This window comes from Carettochelys insculpta, chromosome 2 (genome assembly GCF_033958435.1).
Source record: "Carettochelys insculpta isolate YL-2023 chromosome 2, ASM3395843v1, whole genome shotgun sequence".
Classification (NCBI taxonomy): Eukaryota; Metazoa; Chordata; order Testudines; family Carettochelyidae; genus Carettochelys; species Carettochelys insculpta.
In genome coordinates this window covers 76,523,827-76,544,970 of record NC_134138.1, presented here as the reverse complement: position 1 = coordinate 76,544,970, position 21,144 = coordinate 76,523,827, and the positions used below count along the sequence as shown (strand labels likewise).

At 48.9% G+C, this 21,144-nt stretch overlaps 1 protein-coding gene across 2 annotated transcripts in view; it reads right to left on the bottom strand.

The window, feature by feature from the left end:
- Positions 1 to 21,144, bottom strand: part of RB1CC1 (RB1 inducible coiled-coil 1) — a 144,106-nt gene that overhangs the window by 107,067 nt on the left and 15,895 nt on the right. For both annotated transcript variants that reach the window (XM_074987180.1, XM_074987181.1), the window contains exons 3-4: positions 9,585 to 9,714; positions 1,450 to 1,576 (exon numbers count right to left, since the gene is read on the bottom strand). In XM_074987180.1, coding sequence (XP_074843281.1) covers positions 1,450 to 1,576; positions 9,585 to 9,655 — 198 coding nt within the window. In that variant the 5' untranslated portion in view covers positions 9,656 to 9,714. The remainder of the gene's footprint in view (positions 1 to 1,449; positions 1,577 to 9,584; positions 9,715 to 21,144) is intronic.

The following is a 21,144-nucleotide window of genomic DNA, read 5'->3' as shown; positions in this document are numbered from 1 at the left end:
TCCTCATACAGATTGCTGAGTAAATAAAACATGCCTAGAGTACAATTAACTAATTACACTAGCATGTTTAGGAATAGCATACCTTACACAAGTACACATAGAAAATTACTTCTGAGTATTGCATATGTGAGACAGATAATCACTAATTTTCCAATATTAAATACAAGAAAGAATGATGTCTCTAGAGGGAAAAAAAGCACTACCCTGACACCTATCCTCCCGCCCAGCCCCCCGCCCCTCCAAAAAAGCCCACACATCACTAGATAACTGTAACTCCCACTTCTCTTCAACACTTTGTTTTACAAGTATGGCCCTATCGAATTCTTGGTTCATTTTTGGTCAGTTTCATGGACGCTGCATTTTAAAAGTAGTAGATTTCATGATTTTAGCTATTTAAATCTGAAATTTCATGGTACTGTAATTCTAGGAGTCCTGACCACAAAAAGGCATTGCAGGGAGCGCCATAAGGTTAGGGTGGTGGTGTGGGAATGAGGAGAACTGTAGTACTACTATCAGCAGCAGCACACAAGTAAGGACAGCTCTGCCTTCAGAATTGGATAGGTGGAGAGTAGCAGAGTGACAACATCTTTGAAAGTAAAGCTGCTGCCGCCACTGCAGAAGTAAAGGCTGTAAGGTATGGTGTTGTCACCCTTACTTCTGTGCTGCTATCTGCAGAGTTTGGCCCTCACTCAATAGCCGCCACTGTCCCGCCAACCAACGCTGAAGGCAGCAGTACAGAAATCAGCGTGTCATGATATGGCATTATCTCCCCTCTGTGCTGCTGATGGCAGATTGCTGCATTCAGAGCGGGGCACCTAGCAAGCAGATGCTGCGCTCCGGCTGTCGAGCTCTAAAGGCAGTACAGATGTAACGATGACAATACCACAATGCCCCCCTCCTCAAAATAACCCTGGCAACTCTCTTTTGCATTTGACACTCTGGTCTCCTCTGTGAAATCAGCATAGCACAGGGTTAAAGTACACAAAAATCCAGATTTAAAAGTCTATGACATTTTTCATGGTCATGAATTCTATTTATGAGATAGGTTGCTGGCCGGGAACAGCCTGAACCTCTGTCATAACAGACCTAATTTATAAGAATAATTAAATTGGTTGAAGCAGCCCAATCCCTAACTGGTTATGGAAAGTAGCTGCTGGCCTCATTAACTAGGATACTACATAAGGCTGGCAGGAACAAAGTAAAGGGAAAGAGAAAAGGGAGGAGCCAAGGAGTCATGGGCTGTACTCCTAACTTCAAAAAACTAGCACTCCCTGAGGCTGCAGATTGGAAGCTCTGTACATATGGTGGTGGGAATGAGCACATTCAATAGAAAGCTCTGCAACACAGAAGAGGTCTCTAGCTGATCTGTGAGCACAGGAATGGCAGAAGCCCGAGGGGTCCACTTCAGCCTTGTTAAAGGGACAAAGACAGAATATAATATGCACTTACTGTTCCAGCACTGTAACTACAGACTTTTCTATCTGCTGCCATACACTCCCCTCCATTGACAACCAGCACCTGGTGCTGAATGGCAATCTTATACTTGGTTTGGATTGCATGTTTAAGGTCGGACACACTAAAAGGAAAAAGAAAACATGAACTTTAGTATTAAGCTTTAAACAACTGATCTCTGATACAAAATACTGCTACATTCAAAGTAATTTTTGACTTTTAACAATAGTAGGGAAAAAATGTAATTGTGAGTAAGGGCAAAATACTTCATTGCAGTGTTATGTTCTGTCCCCATATTTTTAGTGGAAATTTGTTTTTGAATATGAATGTGCAAAACTCAAATATATGCAGCTTATGGAACTGGAAGGGACCTTGGGAGATCATTGAGTCCAGTCCCCTACCCTTTTGGCAGGGCTAAACACCACCCCTAACAGATTTTTTGTATTTGTGTTAATCTATTTGCCCCAGACCCCTAAAAAGGCCTCTTCAAGGATTGAGCTCACCACCCTGGGTTTAGCAGGCCATTGCGCAAGCCACTGAGCTATCCCTCCCCCACATAAACACCCAGAGACTGGAAAACTAATGACAGGAGAAGCTGTCAGACTCAGGCCAGAGAAAATATCAGCTCTGACTTGGAAGATTTTACCTGAGGAATTATTTTTTGTAACAAATTAGGGTGAGGAATTATGATTTGTGAAAATTTCTCTTAGCACACTAGGTGTAGTTGCACTTTTGGGTGGGGGAGGGGCTTAGTAACTTGCTTTGATCTATTTTCATTTAAATCAGTGGCAGACAACCTCATCATCATCTTCAAGCAGCTCCACACCATCCCCACCAACAAGGCAAGGGCAGCAGTTGACCATGAGCCAGCACTAGAATGTGGGGTGGGGGAGAAGGGGTTGAACTTTGTTATGGGGGGCAATGTCCCTGCCCGCATCTGTGCCCCCCCTCAGCTGCTCTCTATTAACTAGAACGTTTGGATATCTAGAAACCTCCTGGTGCCAGGGCTGCCAGATAGGAGTTTACTGTACTAGAGTAGTTAAAAGGATAGTCCTATAGGAACAAACTCTTCATCCAGCTAGTCCATGATTTTACACATTCTGTAGTATCCCCACCCCCCAATTATTTCTTTTCTAGACTGAAGTGTATCAATCTTTTTAAATCTCTCCTTATATGGAAGCTATTCCATATCCTTCACCATTGCATTGCCCTTTCATGCACCTTTTTCCAAGTTAACATATTAATTTTGAGATGAACTGGTCGGAATTACATCCAGTATTCAAGGGGTAGGTGTACTACAAGGTTCTATAGTGGTTTTGATATGTTCTGTTATCATCAATTCTTTTCCTAAATGTTCCTATCATTCTGTTCACTTTCTTCCCTGCCAGTGATCACTGAGCAAATGTTTTCGGACAACTAGTCACAAATTACAACAGGATCTTTTTCTCGGAATGCAGCAACTTATTTATATCACAGCATTTTGTATGTATAGTTCAGATTGTTTTCTAAAGTGCATTACTTTGCATTTAGCAACACTTTATTTCCTCTGCCCTTTTTGTTGCCCAATCATCCAGTTGGTGAAATTCTATTGCAACTCTGGCAATCTGCTTTAGACTACTATCTTGAGTAATTCTGTATCATCTGCAAACCTTCACCCCTTAGGCTGTGACCACACTAGCAGCTCATTTCGAAAATTATTTCGAAATAAGGGGCAATTTCAAAATGAGCAGGAGAGCAAATTAAAAGGCGTTCATTTCAAAATTGTTATTCCCCTCCTTTCGATATTAATTTTGAAATTAAATGCATGTAGCCGCTCCCTGACTGCCATTTCAAAATGAAAAGTCCTCCACAGAGCCAGCCCCTCCCACCAGCAGCCAGAGCTCTATGGCTGTCATCTGCAGATGCCTTCAAGCTTAAAGACACAGAAACCCCATGCAGGAAGCTGAGAGTGTGCTGGCAAACATAGGAGCACAAGGTGACCAGACTACACTCCCCAGTACCCCCAGAAAGCAAACCCCTCCGTGGCCGGACCGATGGCCAGCAGCCAAGACCCCCAGGATCCCTGTTGAGCCAAGGGGTCTGGGCGGCGGGGCTCCCAGGCCTCTGGGCAGCCCCCAAAGAGGAGGGGAGGGCCTTCTGGTTGGAAGCTGAAGTCCAGGACCTGCTGGCTCTCTGGGGGGACCATGATATCCTGCTCAGGATGGAGGGGCGGAAGAGAAACACGGACGCCTTCACCCGCCTCGCCAACAACCTCGCGACAAGGGGCCACCCCCTCCGGAACTCCAACCTGGTCCACTCCTAAGTCAAGGAGCTGCGCCAGGGCTATGCCTGAGCAAGGGACTCAGCCAGGCAGTCAGGAGCAGCGCCGGCCACCTGCCCCGACTTCAGGGAGCTCCACCAGCTGCTGGAACCCAGAGAGGCTGCACTACTCGAGAAGACCCTGGACACGGAAGAGCCAGAGGGGCAGGGCAAGGAGCCCCAGACAGGACCCTTGATGGCCCCCCTACAGCAGGCCCCAAAGTACCTGCTGGCACCAGGGACAGTGACAGCGGGAGCGAGGGACTGCTGTGCATGGCCAAGCCCTCCAAGGGCCCTAGCCGGGCTACCTCCACCCGGGCCTCCCCTGAACCACCCAACGAACCTTCAGGTAGGACTGGGTGTGGGGTGCCCTGGTCATGCCGGGTCGGGGGGCAGTCCCCAATGCAGCCGGTAGGGGCCTGGGCACACAGCCATGGGCCAGGGACCCAGAGATGGCTGTCATCCTTGCCGGGGAGGGCTTGGGGGGCGGCGCATGGGGCCATGGGCTGCCATGAGGGTCAGAAGCCCGGGAGGGCTGGGGCAGCCACTCTAACAGCCCTGCATTGATGGACCCCACAGAAGACAGGCCGCCACAGAGCGCCTCACCACAAACAGGGTGGGATGGCGGTGGGGACAAGGCTGCTGGCCCACAGTATCCGGGCTCATGACTGACGGGGCACCACCCTCTCCCCTTATGTCTTCACAGCCTCAACATCTGCCAGCCACCCCAGCCCCCTGGCCGTGCCCAGGAGCCCCGCAGCAGCAGAGGAGGGCAAGGGGGGAGACACCTCCCTGAACAGGGCACCTTGGTGAGAGAAGCCACTGCCACCGCAGCTGGGCAGATGATCTGGCGGCAGGCCTCATGGTTGCATGGCGGGAGCAAAACCACTTGCTGAGGGAATGGCTCTCCCTGGAGCGGGCAGCCTGGGACTGGGTATCTCGACACCCTGACCCAGGCCGTCACCAACCGCCTGACCCAGCCACCCGCCCCATGAATGGCCTTTCCTGCAGCACCCTCTTCTGCCCCAGCCCCCACTTCCTCCCTGGTACCCTCCTCTTCCCCACCAACCCCTCTGCCCCAGCCTCCCCCCTTCCCCACCACCCCCCTCTTCCTCAGCTCCTCACTGTTCCCCAGCCCCTCTGCACCCCTTCACCCCCTCCCAGCCCTGCAGCTCTGCTCCAAGCGAACATGTCCCCTGCCGAGCAGCGGGAGCTGGTGCGCTGGCTGTAGCCAGGCCAGCCCTGCCCATCTGTGGCTCCCACACTCCTCCCCGCAATCTGAGCCCCTAGATACCCCAGTCCAGCCCTACATCCCTGTTCCACCTGCCCCATCCCAGCCCTGCCGTGGTCCCAGGACCCGGGGCGGCTGTAGCTTCAGGGGCCAATGTGGCATCCAACCAGACACTCCGACAGAGGATTGAGACCCCCACCTCCCCATGTATATAGTTCACCCCCATCCCCCATGTAAATAGTTCAACCCCCCAACTTCCCCCGTAAATAGTCACACATTCTTTATGTTCTAAGCATAGCACTTCAATTTATTTAACGGTGCTATGTGTCCTGCCTCAGGTGGGAATGGCAAGGGGGGTGCTGGTGGGGCAGGGGTGAGAATGGGGGAGGGAGGAGGTTGCGTGGTGTGAGCCGGGCCAGGTCATGGGGTCCCCCAGGCAAAGGTGTCCCAGAGGGCCTCCCGCACTCGCACCCCATCCTGGTGCACCTGGTGACACGGGACCGCATCTCGCTGCTCATAGTGCCGCATGGCCTCAGCTGCCCAGTGTGCCACAAAGAGCTCCTGCTTGCTCTCCACGAGGTTATGCAGTGCATAGCAGGCGCTCACGACCGCAAGCACGCTGGGCAGGCCTACCTCCAGGCGCATCAGGAGGCACCTGAAATGAGCCTTCAGACGGCCAAATGCCCAGTCCACAGTGTTCCTGACCTAGTTGAGGGGGGTATTGAAGAGGTCCTGGCTCTCACTGGGTGTCGCGGGTGGGGCGCATTAGCCAGGCCTGGATTGGGTAGGCAGCATCGGCAACGATGCACAGGGGGCACGGTTATGTCCTCCACCAGCAACTCCCGTGGGGGAATGTAGGTACCCTCTGCCATCCTACAGCCGAGCCACGAGCTCCGCAGGACACAGGCATCGTGGGCCCTGCCCAGCCAGCCCACACAGATGTCGGTGAAATGTCCTTGGGCATCCATGAGGGCCTGGAGGACGACGCAGTGGCAGCCCTTTCGGTTGATGTACCATTCCCGGCTGTGTGGTGGGGCCTGGATGGCGATGTGGGTACTGTCCAATGTACCGATGCAGTTGAGGAATCCTAGCTGCTGGAAGCCAGCCATGGCAGCATCCACCTCCCCAAGGAGGATCAGGCGGTGCAGGAGGATCCTGTTGATGGCAGCAACAACCTGTAGGGTAGAGGGCACAGGTGCCTGTGAGTGTGTGGTAGCATGTGGGGGCCCCCTCCCCGGGGCCCCACTCCCTGGAAACCCCTTCCATGGGACCCCACTCCCAGGGACCTCGCCATGGGTGTGTGACCCCGGGTGCCTTACCTCAAGGAGGACGACCCCGACGGCGGCCTTCCCCACCCCAAATCGGTGGCTGACCGAGTGGGTGCTGTCCAGGGTGGCCAGCTTCCACAGAGCAATGGCCACTCCTTTCTCCAGGGGGAGTGCGGGCCACATGCGGGTGCCCTGGTGGCGAAGTGCTGGTGCCAGCCAATGGCAGAGCTCCATGAAGGTGGCCTGAGTCATCTGGAAGTTGCAGACCCACTGGCCATTGTCCCACTCTCCAAGGACAATGTCGTCCCACCATTCCCCACTGGTGGGGTACTGAGAGAGGCGACGACGGGGCTGGAACAGGGAGTGCTTCGGATGCACCGTGGGGGGAGCCTGCAGGAGGTTGGCCACGAGTTGGGCAGCACATAGCCCCATATGGCACGCTGTCAGGATGGCCATGATGTTCAAGGCGTCCCTGTCAGTGAAGTGATGCGGGTCCATGGCCGGAAGTGGTGTGGTGGCTAACCAAGGCTCTTCCAAGTGCTGTGCTGAAGGATGTATGCTGCAAGCATCCATGGTCCTCAGCATGTGCATGGAGGATGTGTTTGAGAGGAGCCCTTTAAGGGGTTGGCTCTCCTGTGCTCCAGGAAGGGCCTGTCGGCCACTTGACCCTACCCTTAGCATTTCCTGCCCTGTTATTTCAAAATGAAGCTGTGGTTGTGTAGCTGCTCCATTTCAAAATGACTGGGAGTCTTTTCGATGTTGCAGATCGCAACATCAATCCGCATTTCATGTGTAGTCGATTCCGTGCCACTTATTTCGAAATAACGGATAGGGATAAGCCATTTCAATGTCACTGTGTAGCGTGGCCACAGCCTGTTTTACTCCCTTTTCTAGATTATTAATGAATATGTTGAACGACACTGGACCTAGTACAGATCTTTGAAGGATCCTGCTATTTCTACCTCTCTCCATTCTAAAAACTCAGTTAGTTCCCATGCTCTCTTAAGCGGCCTATGACAGGACCATCCTTCTCATCACATTTGCTTACTTTGCTGAAGAGCCTTGGTGAGAGACCTCGTCAAAAGGCTTCGAAGAAGTCCCTATACACTAAATCAATTGTAACACACATTTGTTGATCCTTTCAAAGAATTCTAGTTGACTGGTGCGGTATAATTTCCCTTTGAAAAAGTCACAAAGGACCCTGCTATTTTTACTGCTCACCATTCTAGTTCTTTTCTAGAGCTTCAAACAATGTGCCTGTTACTGAAAATCAGCCTCACTGGCCTCTAATTGCCCTGATCACCTTTGGAGCCTTTTTTAAAAACTGGTGTCACAGTAGCTATGCTCCAGTCATCTGATTCAGAGGCGGATTTAAATGATAGGCTACATACAAAGCTAGGAGTTCTTAAGTTTTGTATTTGAGTCCTTTTAGTGCTTCTTGTAGAAGTACCATCTGTCCCTGGGAATTTATTATTGTTTAATTTATTAATTTGTTCCAAAACCACCTCCACTGACAACTCAGTTTGGAACAGTTGCTCAGATTTGTCACCCAGAAAAAATAGCTCAGATGTGGGAATGATTATGTTGTGAAGAACTGATGTAAAGAATTAATTTAACTTCTCCACAACAAACTTAACTTCCTTTAGTGCTTGGCTGGCATCTCAGTTCTCTAGAGGCCCCAAGGATGGTATCGCAGGCTTCCTGCCTCTGACATACTTAAATTTTTTGCTTTTGTTTTTTTTTTTTTTTCTCTCTTGCTACTTGATTTTCACATTGCTTTCTGGCCTGCCTAATTATATTTTAATACTTGACTTGATAGAGTTTATGCTCCTTTCTATTTTTCTCAGTAGGACAGGACTTCCAATTTTTAAAGAATGCTTTTTCGCCTTTAACTGCCAATTTTACTCTGTTTAGCTCTGCTCAAAAAGTAGCAATTAATGCTATCTAGAAATTTGACTTCTACATCCTATCCTGAAATGGCACATATCCATGCTATATGGTGACAGGTGCGTTTTCTAGCCTCTCTAATCTCTGAGCATTTCATAATCAGCATAGTCAGAAACACATGGAATTTCTATCCATAAAGATTATGTGGTACAATCTGATTGATTTAATATTACTATATTTGATTGTATGCTTTTTTCCCCCCACCCACAGTCCAACAGGGTACTTTGTCATTCATATATATTTTGTAACCTGATATTACTATGCCCTATTGATTATCACAGTCCCACTAAGTTTCTGTGATGGTTATTATATCAATATTTAATACCTCATTTAATACAGGCACTCAAGGTCATCAGTCTTAATATTCAGATTCGTGAATTAATACACAAGCACTTACAAAAGTCAGTATTATTTGTCTTCCCTTCCAGTGACTGGTGCTCTGCTATATCTGAGAGACATATTTACAGATAGCTTTGTGACTTATCACAGAACACATAAATTTGTATTTTTCATCTAACTGTTTCTCTTCAACTCCCCCTATACATCATCACTTTAAGCCCTCATCTCTTTACTAGGGTATAGAGAATACCCATTAACAGATCTCCCACAAGGGATGTATCTGTCCAAACTGTGAGCTTCTCCACAATGGCTGACTCTCTCTCAGCCAGCCCTTAGTTTAAAAACTCCTCTACAATATTTTCAATTCACATGCCAGCAATCTGGTTCTGTTTTGGTTTAGGTACACCCCCATACTTACTGTACAGGCTCCTCCCTCCCTAATAAATATAAAACTGTCCTTTCTACACCATCCAAGCATTGAGACTCTACAGTTCTGCCTGTCTACCTGGCCCTGCACGTAGAATTAGAAACACTTCAAAGAATGGTACCACCATGGATATCCTGAAATCTTTGTCTCCTGTCTAGCAGTCTATATTTGGCAGCCAAGGCCTCTCTCCTATTTTTCCTGTATCACTGGTACCTGCCTTTGCCACACCACCAGCTCCCCTGGCTTAACCCCAGCACCGCCTGCAAATCTGTCAACGTCTCCAGATATCCACAACTTTTGCACCCAGCAGAGAATTTATCATGTGATTCTCCCACTCAACACAACCCTGCTTTCCAAACCTATGGGGACCCTCTAACATTCTGCATTGACTTTCCCTGGTTTGGAAACTTCTTTAGTTCAGCACAGGGCAGGCCCCAGGGTGTCAGATTAGAGAGTTTCAACCTGTAGTAGTGAATAATTAAAATGAGTATTAATTAGTCTAAAACATACAGGTAAAACTGTAGTGCTGCTGCTCAAACATAAAGGATACTATCAGTAGTCTGCCTAGCAAACAGGCTTTATTTTAAACCAAAAAATACAGTCATTCACCCATTTTTCTTACTTCTGTACTGCAAGTTCTGTATCAAAGGTGAGGGTAGTTCCAGTGTTGACCAGAAATACATACAACTTCATGATGATTTATTTATGTTCCTGAAGTTTATACCTTCCACTTTGGTAGTATCATTTAGAAACTGCAAAGAAACACAAACACAGCATATCACTTACAGTAAACTCACTTTTTTAAAGAAAAAAAACTGGGAAGTTAGCTCAACCACAAAAAGCAACTCATGAGATCTTAAAATCTTACAACTGACAAGATACTGGAAAGGTTCATGATGGGTTAAGGTCAGTACATCTGCATTGTGGAAGAACTGATGCAATTACTCCCAAATCATCTGCAGTAGACGGCGAGAATACTACCATTTACTGTGTAGGACTCTTTTGTGCCTATTTGCTTTAGTAGTATGAAATAAAAATTATACAGTTAAAGTAAACCCTCGAGTTATGCAGGAGTTGCATTTCTGCATCCCTCGCATAACTTGAATTTGCATGCAAGATGAGGGGACCTCATCAGTTTCCTGGCTCCCAGAGTGGTAAAGAGCCGGGAACCAGCGGGCAGCCTGGCCCCTGGCCCCCGGCCCCCCACCACTTGCAGAGAGGGGAAAATGAGCAGTTTCCTGGCTCCCAGCCCCCCTCAGCTCCTTGGATCCAAGAAACTAATCAGGGCTGCTGCCCTGCTCAATTTCCTGAATCTGCAAGTGAAGGGGAGCCAGAAGCCAGGCTGCCACCTAGTTCCCAGCTCCCTGCCACTCCGGAGACCGGGAAACCACTCCTGTCAGGGATGGCAGTGTGACACATGGCTGCCCCCGACAGGAAACCACTCCTGTGGGGCAACAGTTGCAAGTCAGGCTGCCGTCCCTGACAGCAGCAGTTTCCTGCTCCTGTCAGGGCCAGCAGCCTGACTTGCTATGCCGCCCTCGACAGCTGTGGCTGCCGCCCCTGTCAGGCACGGCAAGAGTCAGGCTGCTGCCCCTGGCAGGAGCGGTTTCCCCACTACAGTCAAGGACAGCAGTTGCATTAACCTGAGACATGGGCAACTTGATTATGGTATCTCAAGGTTTTACTGTATTGTACATAATAAACATAAAAGCCCATCATACAAACTCAACATTTGCTTACATCTCATGCATATATATATATATATCTATCTGTAGTTCATCATCATGTTTTACTCATGTCCTCTTTTAGCACACAAAACCCTCAACAACTAACTTGGACTAACTACCAACCTTTTAAATGGCTTTAGCTTTGTATCCAGTTTTTGTCGGTCAGAATTTGGTCATAAATCCATTTTAAATATATGGACAAGAAAGGTTAGGGCAGTATATCCCACTCTTATTTTTACTGGCATTCACCTTACAGTGGATTGGCTGCCTGGCGTCCTCCAGTTCTCCAGTAATATGCCCTGATATAGGGTACATCTACACAGCAAAAGTTGCAGAGGCTTACCTACCTGAGCTAGCTTGAGTGCTGCTGCAACAGCACTAGCAGTAATGAAGTATGAGTGAGTAAAATAAACCTGGCACACACCCTGAGATCATACGCAGCTCATTAACCTACACAAGTGGTTCTCAAACTTTTTTGGACCCTGGACCATCCTGTTCAGCGCAAACTTTTCCCCGGACCACTAGTCACCACCCACAATGACAAAATGCTTTTGTTTATTTCAAAATATGTTAAAATATTTCTGTTAGGCTACTGGAGCTATAACATAAGAGGGCATAAATAACTTTAACTTTATCATATTAGTTTACCAGACTTTATTTTAAATAAAATAAAATATTAATGTATGTCCAATAAAAGGTTTAAATACTGTTTTTATTTATGGCAGGGATAGAGAACCTTTTTTGGGTTCTACAGAAAATTCTGTCAAGAGCTACAAAAAGAGAGAGGCATTGACCCCCTACAAAACACACACACACCCCTAACCCTCATGATGTGGCCTGCAACTGAGATAACTCACTGCCCTGGCAATCCAGCTCCATAGCAGGAGGGGCAAGGGAAAGGCAGCAGGGAGGACCAAGATTCAGGGCCTCCCACAGGCCACATTAACTCTTTTGGAGTCCTGAAGTTAGTAGATTTTGAGAGCCCCACCAACCCCCCAGGCTCTGGGGTGAGATTGAATAAGAGGGATTCAATGTGCAGGAGGGGGCTCTCAGGGAGTGGGATAGGGATGGGGGTGCAGGAGGAAGTCTAGATGGGAGGCAGGGTGCTGGAGCAGGCTGGGAGTGGAGGTCTGCCCAGCAGGAGAGGACTGAGGGTGGGAGGTCTGGAAGGTGGGGAAGATGCAAGCTGGGGGGTAGATTGACTGAATAAGTGGGAAGGTGCAGGAACAAGAGAAGGTGCAAAAGCAGGTTGGGGTGGGAGATTCAAGAGCTGGTTGGGAGGAGGGTCCAGGAGCTGAGGGAGCTGGATGGGAAGTGTGTGTGGGGGGGAACGTGCAGGGGATAGAGGTATAGGGCTGGATATGAGGGGAGTTGGGGAGGTGGGGACTTACCTGACTCTGCACTCCCTGCCGCTCCCAGGTACCACCCTCTGCTGCTCCCACTGGCTGTAACGGACCAATAGGAGCAGCAAGGAAACCCTCCTACATGCAATTTCCAGCACTGCGTTCCCCCCCTCAAACAGGGGGAGGTGAACACCAGTACATACAACCACTTCTTCCCCCACAAGCTGGATCCAGCCCACAAGGCATGGAGCTACCCCACACCAGGAAACTGCTGTAAGAAACTCACTGAGGTAAGGGGCACTGGGGAAATGGAGCCACGCCACTGGCTCCCCATGGTGGGGGAGGGTAAGCCCTGGGCCTTGTGGTCTACCTGCACGGTGGCCACAAACCACTCGTGGTCCACCGACCACAATTTGAAAACCAATGGCCTACACTGAAGCCCACAATACAGTGGTCTTCACTAGAACTTTTGCCCATACTAGCAGCATTCAGTCTAGTATGAAGTTAGGCTAAACCATGCACAATTTCCACTGTGTGGACATACCTATAGTTGACACCTTTTGTTCTTTATAATAATCCCTGTCCCTTCTGGTCTGTCTGTTCATTCTTGTTTTTATTTTGTTTCACTTTTGAGTCTGTAGTGGGCTGCACTTCTGACTCCTCTATCTAGCAGAAGGATAAATGCAGCCTAAAATGAAAATGTGTGTATTTCTATTGAATCCTAGGTCTTTCCTTGGACTGAAACCATGCCTCACACAGTAGAGTCACTGGCAGAGCAATAAGAGAAAGCAAGCTCTTTGGGGCAGGGACTTTTCGTCTATATAATCACCAACACAATGGGAACCTAACCCACTACTAGGGCTCTTAAGCACTATGGTAATATAAATATAACAAAAAATACATCACTTTGTTTTTGAACAGCTGCTAATCTTTTTATGCAATGCCAGAACAGTACATCTGCAATGTAGACACAGAACTGAAAGAATGTGTAACACTTTTTCCTTCAAGCTATTTCTTTTTCTCTGCCTTGTACACACCGGCTGTATCTAGACTAGAGGGTTTTGTAGACAAAACCAGCATTTTGTCAACAAAACCCATGGAGCATCCACACTAGAAATGCATTCTGTCAACATACTGACGAAGAACTCAGCACATTTGTGGACATCCTTCTGCCTCTCCCCCATGAGGCACAATGCCTTTCTCCACAGAATCTGTGGACAAAAAAGCCATGTAAATACTCTGGTGGGCCCTCTGTCGACAGGAAGGGCTTCTGCATCACCAGCCGTTCCTGTCCCCTGTGCTTCTGGTTGGCCATTTTGTCGAGATTGGGACGGGCAGTTCGGCCACTCTGTCGACACAGTAGATCACTTTTTCAATCCACTTTTGTGTGTGGACGTGATCTACTGACAGATGTTTTGTCATAAGATCTCTTCCGACAGTAACTTCTGTTGACAGATCGCTGTACTGTAGACATAGCCAGAGGGAACAAGTCTCCCTCCCCTGAACTCTTCAGGCTGAAGAAAGAGAAGTTACTCACCTGTGTAGTAACGATGGTTCTTCGAGATGTGTCCCCATGGGTGCTCCACAGTAGGTGTCAGGCTCGCCCCGGCGCCGCAGCTCGGAAAATCTTCAGCAGTCTCTGTCGGGTCACACATGCGCCGACGTGCGTCGGCTCTTCGCGCGCTTACGGTCACATGCGCGATCCAGTCCCCGCCAGTTCCTGATCAACCGCTCCGGACACCCCTGAAAAACACACAAACAGAGCTCCGAAGTAGGGAGGAACGGGTGGGTAGTGGAGCACCCACGGGGACACATCTCGAAGAACCATCGTTACTACACAGGTGAGTAACTTCTCTTTCTTCTTCGAGTGGTCCCCGTGGGTGCTCCACAGTAGGTGACTACCCAGCAGTAACCCTCCCCCCGAAAAAGGAGGTGGGTACCCGATTTATGCGCAGCTTGCCCGTGAAAGGACTGCTGTTGACAGGCATGTATCCTCATCAAGCATCCTGTGCATGGCGTAGTGCTTGGCGAAGGTGTCATAAGAAGACCACGTCACTGCTCTGCAGATATCTCTCAGCGCGATGCCTTCGAAGAAGGCCGTTGACGCCGCCATCACCCTAGTAGCGTGGGCTCTTGGTGGAACTGGCAGAGGAGTCTTGCAAATCTCGTAACACGGTCTTATGCAAGACACAATGTGATTTGAAATCCTCTGTGAAGATAGCATTTCTCCTTTTGACCTGGATGCAATGGACACCAGTAGTTTGTCCGTTTTCCAGAAAGGTTTAGTTCTATCGATGTAGAAGGCCAGTGCCCTTCTTACGTCAAGTAAGTGCAACCGTGCCTCTTCATTTGAGTTGTGAGGCTTAGGATAGAACGAGGGCAGCACTATTGGCTCGTTGATATGAAAGTCTGAAGAGACCTTCGGAACGAAGGCTGGGTGTAATCGTAAGACCACCGCTTCTTTTGAGAAGATCGTGCAGGGTGGTGTGGACATTATGGCCGCGAGTTCGCTCACTCTGAGAGCTGACATGATTGCCAGCAGGAAAGTCATTTTAACAGTAAGTAGTCAAAGGGGGACCGTAGCCAATGGTTCAAAGGGCGGTCCCGAGAGGGTGTGTAGAACTAGGTCTAAACTCCATGACGGCGGTATTGGTTTCCGAGGGGGGTACAGATTCAACAACCCCTTTAGGAAACGCGAGACAACAGGATGGGCAAATGTGGTTGATCCATCCTCTTCATGCCGAAACGCTGATATAGCCGCCAGATGCACCTTTATAGAGGATAGCGAAAGTCTGTTTTGTTTGAGATGTAGCAAATAATCCAGAATCGTAGGTATGGTGGCGTCCTGGGGTATTAGTTGCCTGGAGGAACACTATTTGGAAAAACGCAACCATTCGTGCTGATAAGTCTTTCTGGTGGAAGTTCTCCGACTACATTCAAGGACTTGTTGTACTCCCTCTGAGCATGTAGTCTCTAAGGCGCTTAGCCATGGATTAGCCATGCTTGTAGCCGAAGTCTCTTCGGGTGCGGGTGCAGTATTGACCCCCAAGCCTGAGTGAGAATGTCCAGTACTGTTGGTAGGGGAAATGGCTGATGTTGAGCCATGCGTAAAAGCAATGGGAACCACTGTTGCCGGTCCCAGGTTGGGACTATGAGTATCATGCATGCTTTCTCCCTTCTGGCCTTCTCCAAGACCTTGTGTATAAGTGTCGTGGGAGGGAACGCATAAAGTAGAGGGCCCTTCCATGGGATCATGAAGGCGTCCCCCAAAGACTCCTGTCCCATGCCCGCTCTGGAGCAGTACTGGGGACATTTCTTGTTTTCTCGGGTGGCGAACAAGTCCATTTGGGGAAAACCCCACCAGGTGTTCCGCAGATGAAGTAGGTCTGAACGGATCAGCCACCCGTGAGTGGGCGCAAAGAGTCTGCTGAGTTGGTCCGCCTTGATGTTGTGGACCCCTGGTAGGTATGAAGCCTTTATGATTATATTGTTGGTGATGCACCAGTTCCAGAGTCAGACTGACTCCGCACAAAGCGTACGAGACCTGGCTCCCCCCGTCGGTTTATATAAAACATGGTGGTGGTGTTGTCGGTATTCACGCCGACTATTTTTCCGCGCAGATAATTGTGAAAATGCCTGCACGCATTGAACACTGCCCTGAGCTCTAATATGTTTATGTGCAGTGTCTTCTCCGCGGGGGACCATAATCCTTGAGTGGTTTTGTTGTCCATGTGAGCCCCCCATCCCATATGGGAGGCATCTGTTGTAATGAACACAGTAATTTGCAGTTGGCGGAAGGGCACCCCTGTTAGGAGATTCTTGGGGTTTCCCCACCATGTTAGCGAGCTTCGTGCCTCTGTTGTAAGTGACACCCTCTTGTGGACGGTGTGGATTGAGGGTTTGTATACGGTTGCCAATCAATGCTGCTATCCTTGCATATGAAGCCTGCTGTTTTGCACCACAAACGTGGTGGTTGACATATGCCCCAACAGTTGTAAGCACGTGAGAACTGGAACAGTGGGGCTGTACGTTAGTAGTTGTACGATAGATTCGATGGCATGAAAAACGAGCCTCGGGTAAATACACCCTTGACGTGACTGAGTCTATCCGAGCCCCTATAAACTCTATATTTTGCGTGGGGTCGGTCTTTGACTTTGAGAAATTGATGATGAGGCCCAGTGAGGTAAATGTTTTTGTGGTGATGTGTATCATCCGTAATACCTCCGCCCGGGAAGTTCCCTTTAGCAGGCAATCGTCCAGGTACGGGAAAATGAAAACTCCCTGTCTGTGTAGGTATGCTGACACCACCGCTAAGGTCTTGGTGAAGACTCTGGGTGCTGAAGAGAGTCCGAATGGGAGAACTCTGTACTGGAAATGATCTGTGCCCACAAGGAACCAGAGGAAACGCCTGTGGGCTGGATGAATTGCGATATGAAAATACGCATCCTGTAAGTCGAAGGCTGCAAACCAATCGCCATGGTCTAGTACCGTGATTATTGAAGCCATCGTAGTCATTTTGAAGCGCTGTTTGCGTAGGTACTGGTTCAGTGCGCGTAGATCCAAAATGGGTCTCCACCCTCCTGTCTTCTTTTCCGTCACGAAATACCTGGAGTAGAACCCTTTGCCTTGAAATTGTTCCGGTACTCTCTCCACTGCCCCTATGAATAGGAGGTGGTCCACCTCCCGCCTTAATTCCCGTAGGTGAGAGGAGTCTCTGAGAAGGGGTGCGGTGGGAGGATTTGGTGGAGGTAAAGACTGGAAGGGGATCGTGTATCCCGTGTTTACAATCTCCAATACCCACTTGTCTGACATGATGCTTTTCCATTGTGGGTAAAATGGCTTGAGTCGGTGATGGAACATGTACTGAGGTTGGCACTGAGGTACAGTCTTGGCTTCGCGGCCCTCGACATACCCGTCAAACTTGCTGTCTTGCACTTTGCCCCGCGGAGGCGTTGCCCTGCTGAGGCCGGCGCCTAGGGCCCTTATAATGTGTTTGTTGATGACATCCCTGATCATACCCCCGTTGAAATTGGGTACATTGCTGTTGGTAACCATAATGGCGTTGCTGAGGATAAAATTTCTTCCTTCTGAACAGTGGGGTATATATCCCCAAAGTCCGAAGTGTTGCTCTGGAATCTTTGCTCGAGTGTAGGACTGAGTCGGTCGATTCAACAAACAATTTTATTTTGTCGAAGGGGAGGTCTGCAATTTTGACCTGTAACTCCTTTGGAATGCCGGATGTGCGAAGCCATTACTCTCTCCGCATTACCACAGCAGTGGCCACGGCGCGGGCTGCTGTGTCCGCCACATCCAGTGCAATCTGCATGCCCGCTTGAGAAGCCGCGTAACCCTCTTGCACAATTGCCTTAAGAATTGGCCTTTTATCCTCCGGAAGGAAGTCCATAAGGGCAGTAAGCTTGGAATAGTTGTCGAAATTGTGATTCGACAAATGAGCGGCATAGTTGGCCATGCGGAGCAACAGAGTAGAGGAGGAGTAGGCTTTTCTACCCAGAAGATCCAGCTTCTTTATGTCCTTGTCCAATCCCCCAGATTTGTACTGGGACGATTTGGACCCGTGTTGGGACGATTCAGCCACTAGCGAGTTTGGCTGTGGATGACTAAATAGAAATTCCATACCTTTCGCAGGGACGAAGTACTTTTTGTCCGCTCTTTTGTTGGTAGGAGGAGCGGATGCTGGAGTCTGCCATATATTAGTGGCTGCCTCCATGATTGCATCGTCCAGAGGAATAGCAATTTTAGAAGAAGATGGAGGCCTGAGGTTTTTAAGGAGTCTGTGGTGTTTCTCCTGCACCTCCGCCACTTGAATATCTTGGGATTGAGCTACTCGTTTGAACAGCTCCTGGAAATGTTTCAGGTCATCTGGGGGAGAAATGTCTCCAGGGACCACAGACTCGTCTGGCGAGGATGAGGAAGCATCACTATGGTATCTCTCCTCCAATTCCTCTGGATCCCGGCTGTATTGATGTGATTGCCTTTGTGGAATTTCGAGGTGGGGTTCAATGCCTTTAGACCCAGCCTCTGATTGGGGAACTCGTGGTGTTCCCCCAGGTGGAAGCAGAACACTGTGGCGTTGAGGGGTGGTCGACGGGGATCCATAGTGAGACGTCAACCTCCTATGCCGACGCCCCGCACAATGATGGCGGTTGTAGCAACAGGGACAGGGGACCGGCGATGGAGACCTGGACCATGACCCAAGGATGTAAGGGTGATGCCTGGAATGTCGAGACCTCCGAGATGATATCGACGTACAAGGAGAGCCTCTGTGAGAAGACTCATAGGGATCTCTGCTAGATGATGGAGAAAAGCGTGCAGACCCCTGGGATGGACTCCGAAGAAAAGGAGGAGGACGTCTGTGGCAGGCTGAAGGTGTTGCTGCCCGTCGAATCTCCAGTGGTGATCGTGGTGACAGAGGCAGCGCAATTACCTCAGGAGAGGGGCTGTGGTGCCTGGTCTTCGTTTTAGCCTTTACCCTCTCGGGTGGTCTTGTCGGTGAACTTGGTACTGGAGCAGGTGTCATGCTGATTTCCACTGCTCCCGGTGCCGTCGTCGCCGGTGCCGATGTCCTCGGTGCCGTCGATCCCGGTGCCTCTGGGGAAGTCTCGATCGGTGCCGCAGTAGCCGGTGCCGGACTGACTAGTGCCCGCACGGCTTTCGGTGCCGTCTCCCCGGTAGCTGCAGGGCCTTGAGTGGTTGCATGCGCCGCGGCTTTACCAGTGGAGGAAGCCAGCGTGCGCGGGCCCTTTGTTACACTCGTCCCGCTCCCAACAGTAAGGGGCAGGGATCGAGTAGGCGAGGCTCTTCTTTTCTTCTGCGCAGAGGAGGTCAAAGAGGCAGCCTTCCTCTTGTGCAGTCCTGAAGAACCCTCCGCATGCGTTGCCTCCAATGAGGCAGGCTGAAGTGCTTTGTCAACTAACAGCATCTTCAGCCTCATTTCTCTATCTTTTCTAGCTCTATTAGTCAACTTGGAACAGTGGGGGCACTTCTGGGGAACGTGCGTCTCCCCAAAGCACCGTATGCAGCTGCTATGGCCATCCAAAGCAGGCATGGCCTCCCAGCAAGATTCACACTTCTTAAAGCCAGGGGATGGCATTGTTAAAACTTAACTCTGAGTCCTTAGGTGCTAATAGCACACTTAACAGTCTCTTAGGTGATGTTAATAACCGTTGGCCTTTAAAGGCCGACAAACAAGAGCAGCGGGCCCGCCCGGAGGCAGCCGCTGAGGTTTTAAGATAGTCTTTAACTTTTAACAACTTTTAACAGAGTAACTAACTATAATAACTATAGAACTGCTAACTATGAACTGTTAAAAACTATTAACACGAGAAAAAAATAAGATTTATGCGTCTCAGGCATTGGAGCCGGAGAGGATTCCGTCTGCAGCCGTTGGCGGTTGAGAAGGAACTGGCGGGGACCGGATCGCGCACGTGACCGTAAGCGCGCGAAGAGCTGACGCGCATCGGCGCATGCGCGACCCGACAGAGACTGCTGAAGATTTTCCAAGCTGCGGCGCCGGAGCGAGCCCGACACCTACTGTGGAGCACCCACGGGGACCACTCGAAGAAGAACATTCAGCTTTAGGAATACATTTTGATCCACGGCATCACCTCTGAATACTGCATCAGTGGATGTGAATACCCACACTTCAATCACACCAATCTCCTTTTAGAACCAGTTAAATTAAGTCAGGCGTATAATGCAACTTAACATCACATGCATTGGCCGTATGCCTCAGCAAACCAGCAGTGTATGGAAGTGTGTTTTGTTCTACCAAGCACTTTCCCACATCCTTCAATATCTACACCTCATGCAATCAAAAAATGTCTCCAGGTCTGTAACAGTGTTCTTGGTTGGCACAGTATACTCAATATGATCTGTCCTATCTACAGGAAAGAGTCATGTGTCTAAAGCCTATGGGCAATTCAATTTCTCCCCCCAAATTCTGAAAAAACAAAAGATTAAACACCCATTCAAAATGTCCTTGAACCCCTTAATTTGGTGTTGGTGATCCAGGCTGGTGTACCCGTCTGGGCTTCCCACTGTAGGGGGATGGGAGTCGCAAGTCTCATATTCCAGATCCAGGAAAGCTGTATTCAGGCTCTTCCTTACAGACTCTTCCTTAATTCCCCTGACCAGAAAATGGCAGTACAGAAAAGGGCTTGTCTGGAGGCTTTGCCCCCTACCCCAAATACTCCCATTGGCCATGAATCACAGCCATTGGGCATGGTGGTGGCAGTGTCTGGGAGTGGTAGAGGATGCAAAATCACATCCCTGGAAGTGCCCCACTCCCATCCTCATCATGTCCAGACACCACCCTCCCTCCCTCTCAGACCCTGCACCATCACCCCAGCTCTTGCCCCCTCCTTACCAGATCTCATACCCCCACCCCAAGAAAACAAATTAAATACAATGTACTAAGGACTTACTCTTATAACATGTTATAGATGTACAGTACTCTATAGTGGTCTGTACCTACAAAAGCCTTAGTAATAGACTTTATTTACCATTTATTATGGTGAACACACATGGTCCAGAAAATTCTATAGTCTGGCATAGCCTATTTCCCAAAACTGCTGGATTAAAGAGGTTCAAGTGTAATACTAAAAAACACCAAATACAGGCTGGGAACTCTTGCTTTTGTTTAAAAGCTGGATTTGTTATCTTCCTAAATTGTCTCAAGGTTGTTCTGTTTGCAAACTAAGCATGTCTGGGAGAAAGACAAAATTGCTGTTGAATCCGGGTCTTCCCACAGATTCAACAATTACAAAAAACTATAAATTTTGCCAGAGTTAAAAACAATCACTAATATCCCATTATCTAAACAAAACACACATTTTTTCCCCTTCTCTCTTCTCCTGTCTTTAGCTGCACATTGGTATTTGGCTCTGGAGAATCAGAACTTGTGAGGTACCTCTTTCAAATAAGTAGCAATTTTGAGCCAGTAAACAATGTAAGAGTAATTTCAAAATGCATTTCAAAACACATTTAACTACTCTAATTTTGTGATATAAATAGCCAGAGCTCTGCTGCTAGAGGACTTCTGAAAAGTTAGGTCTTGTCTACTTGGAAGAATTTCACTAGTTATAACAGTATA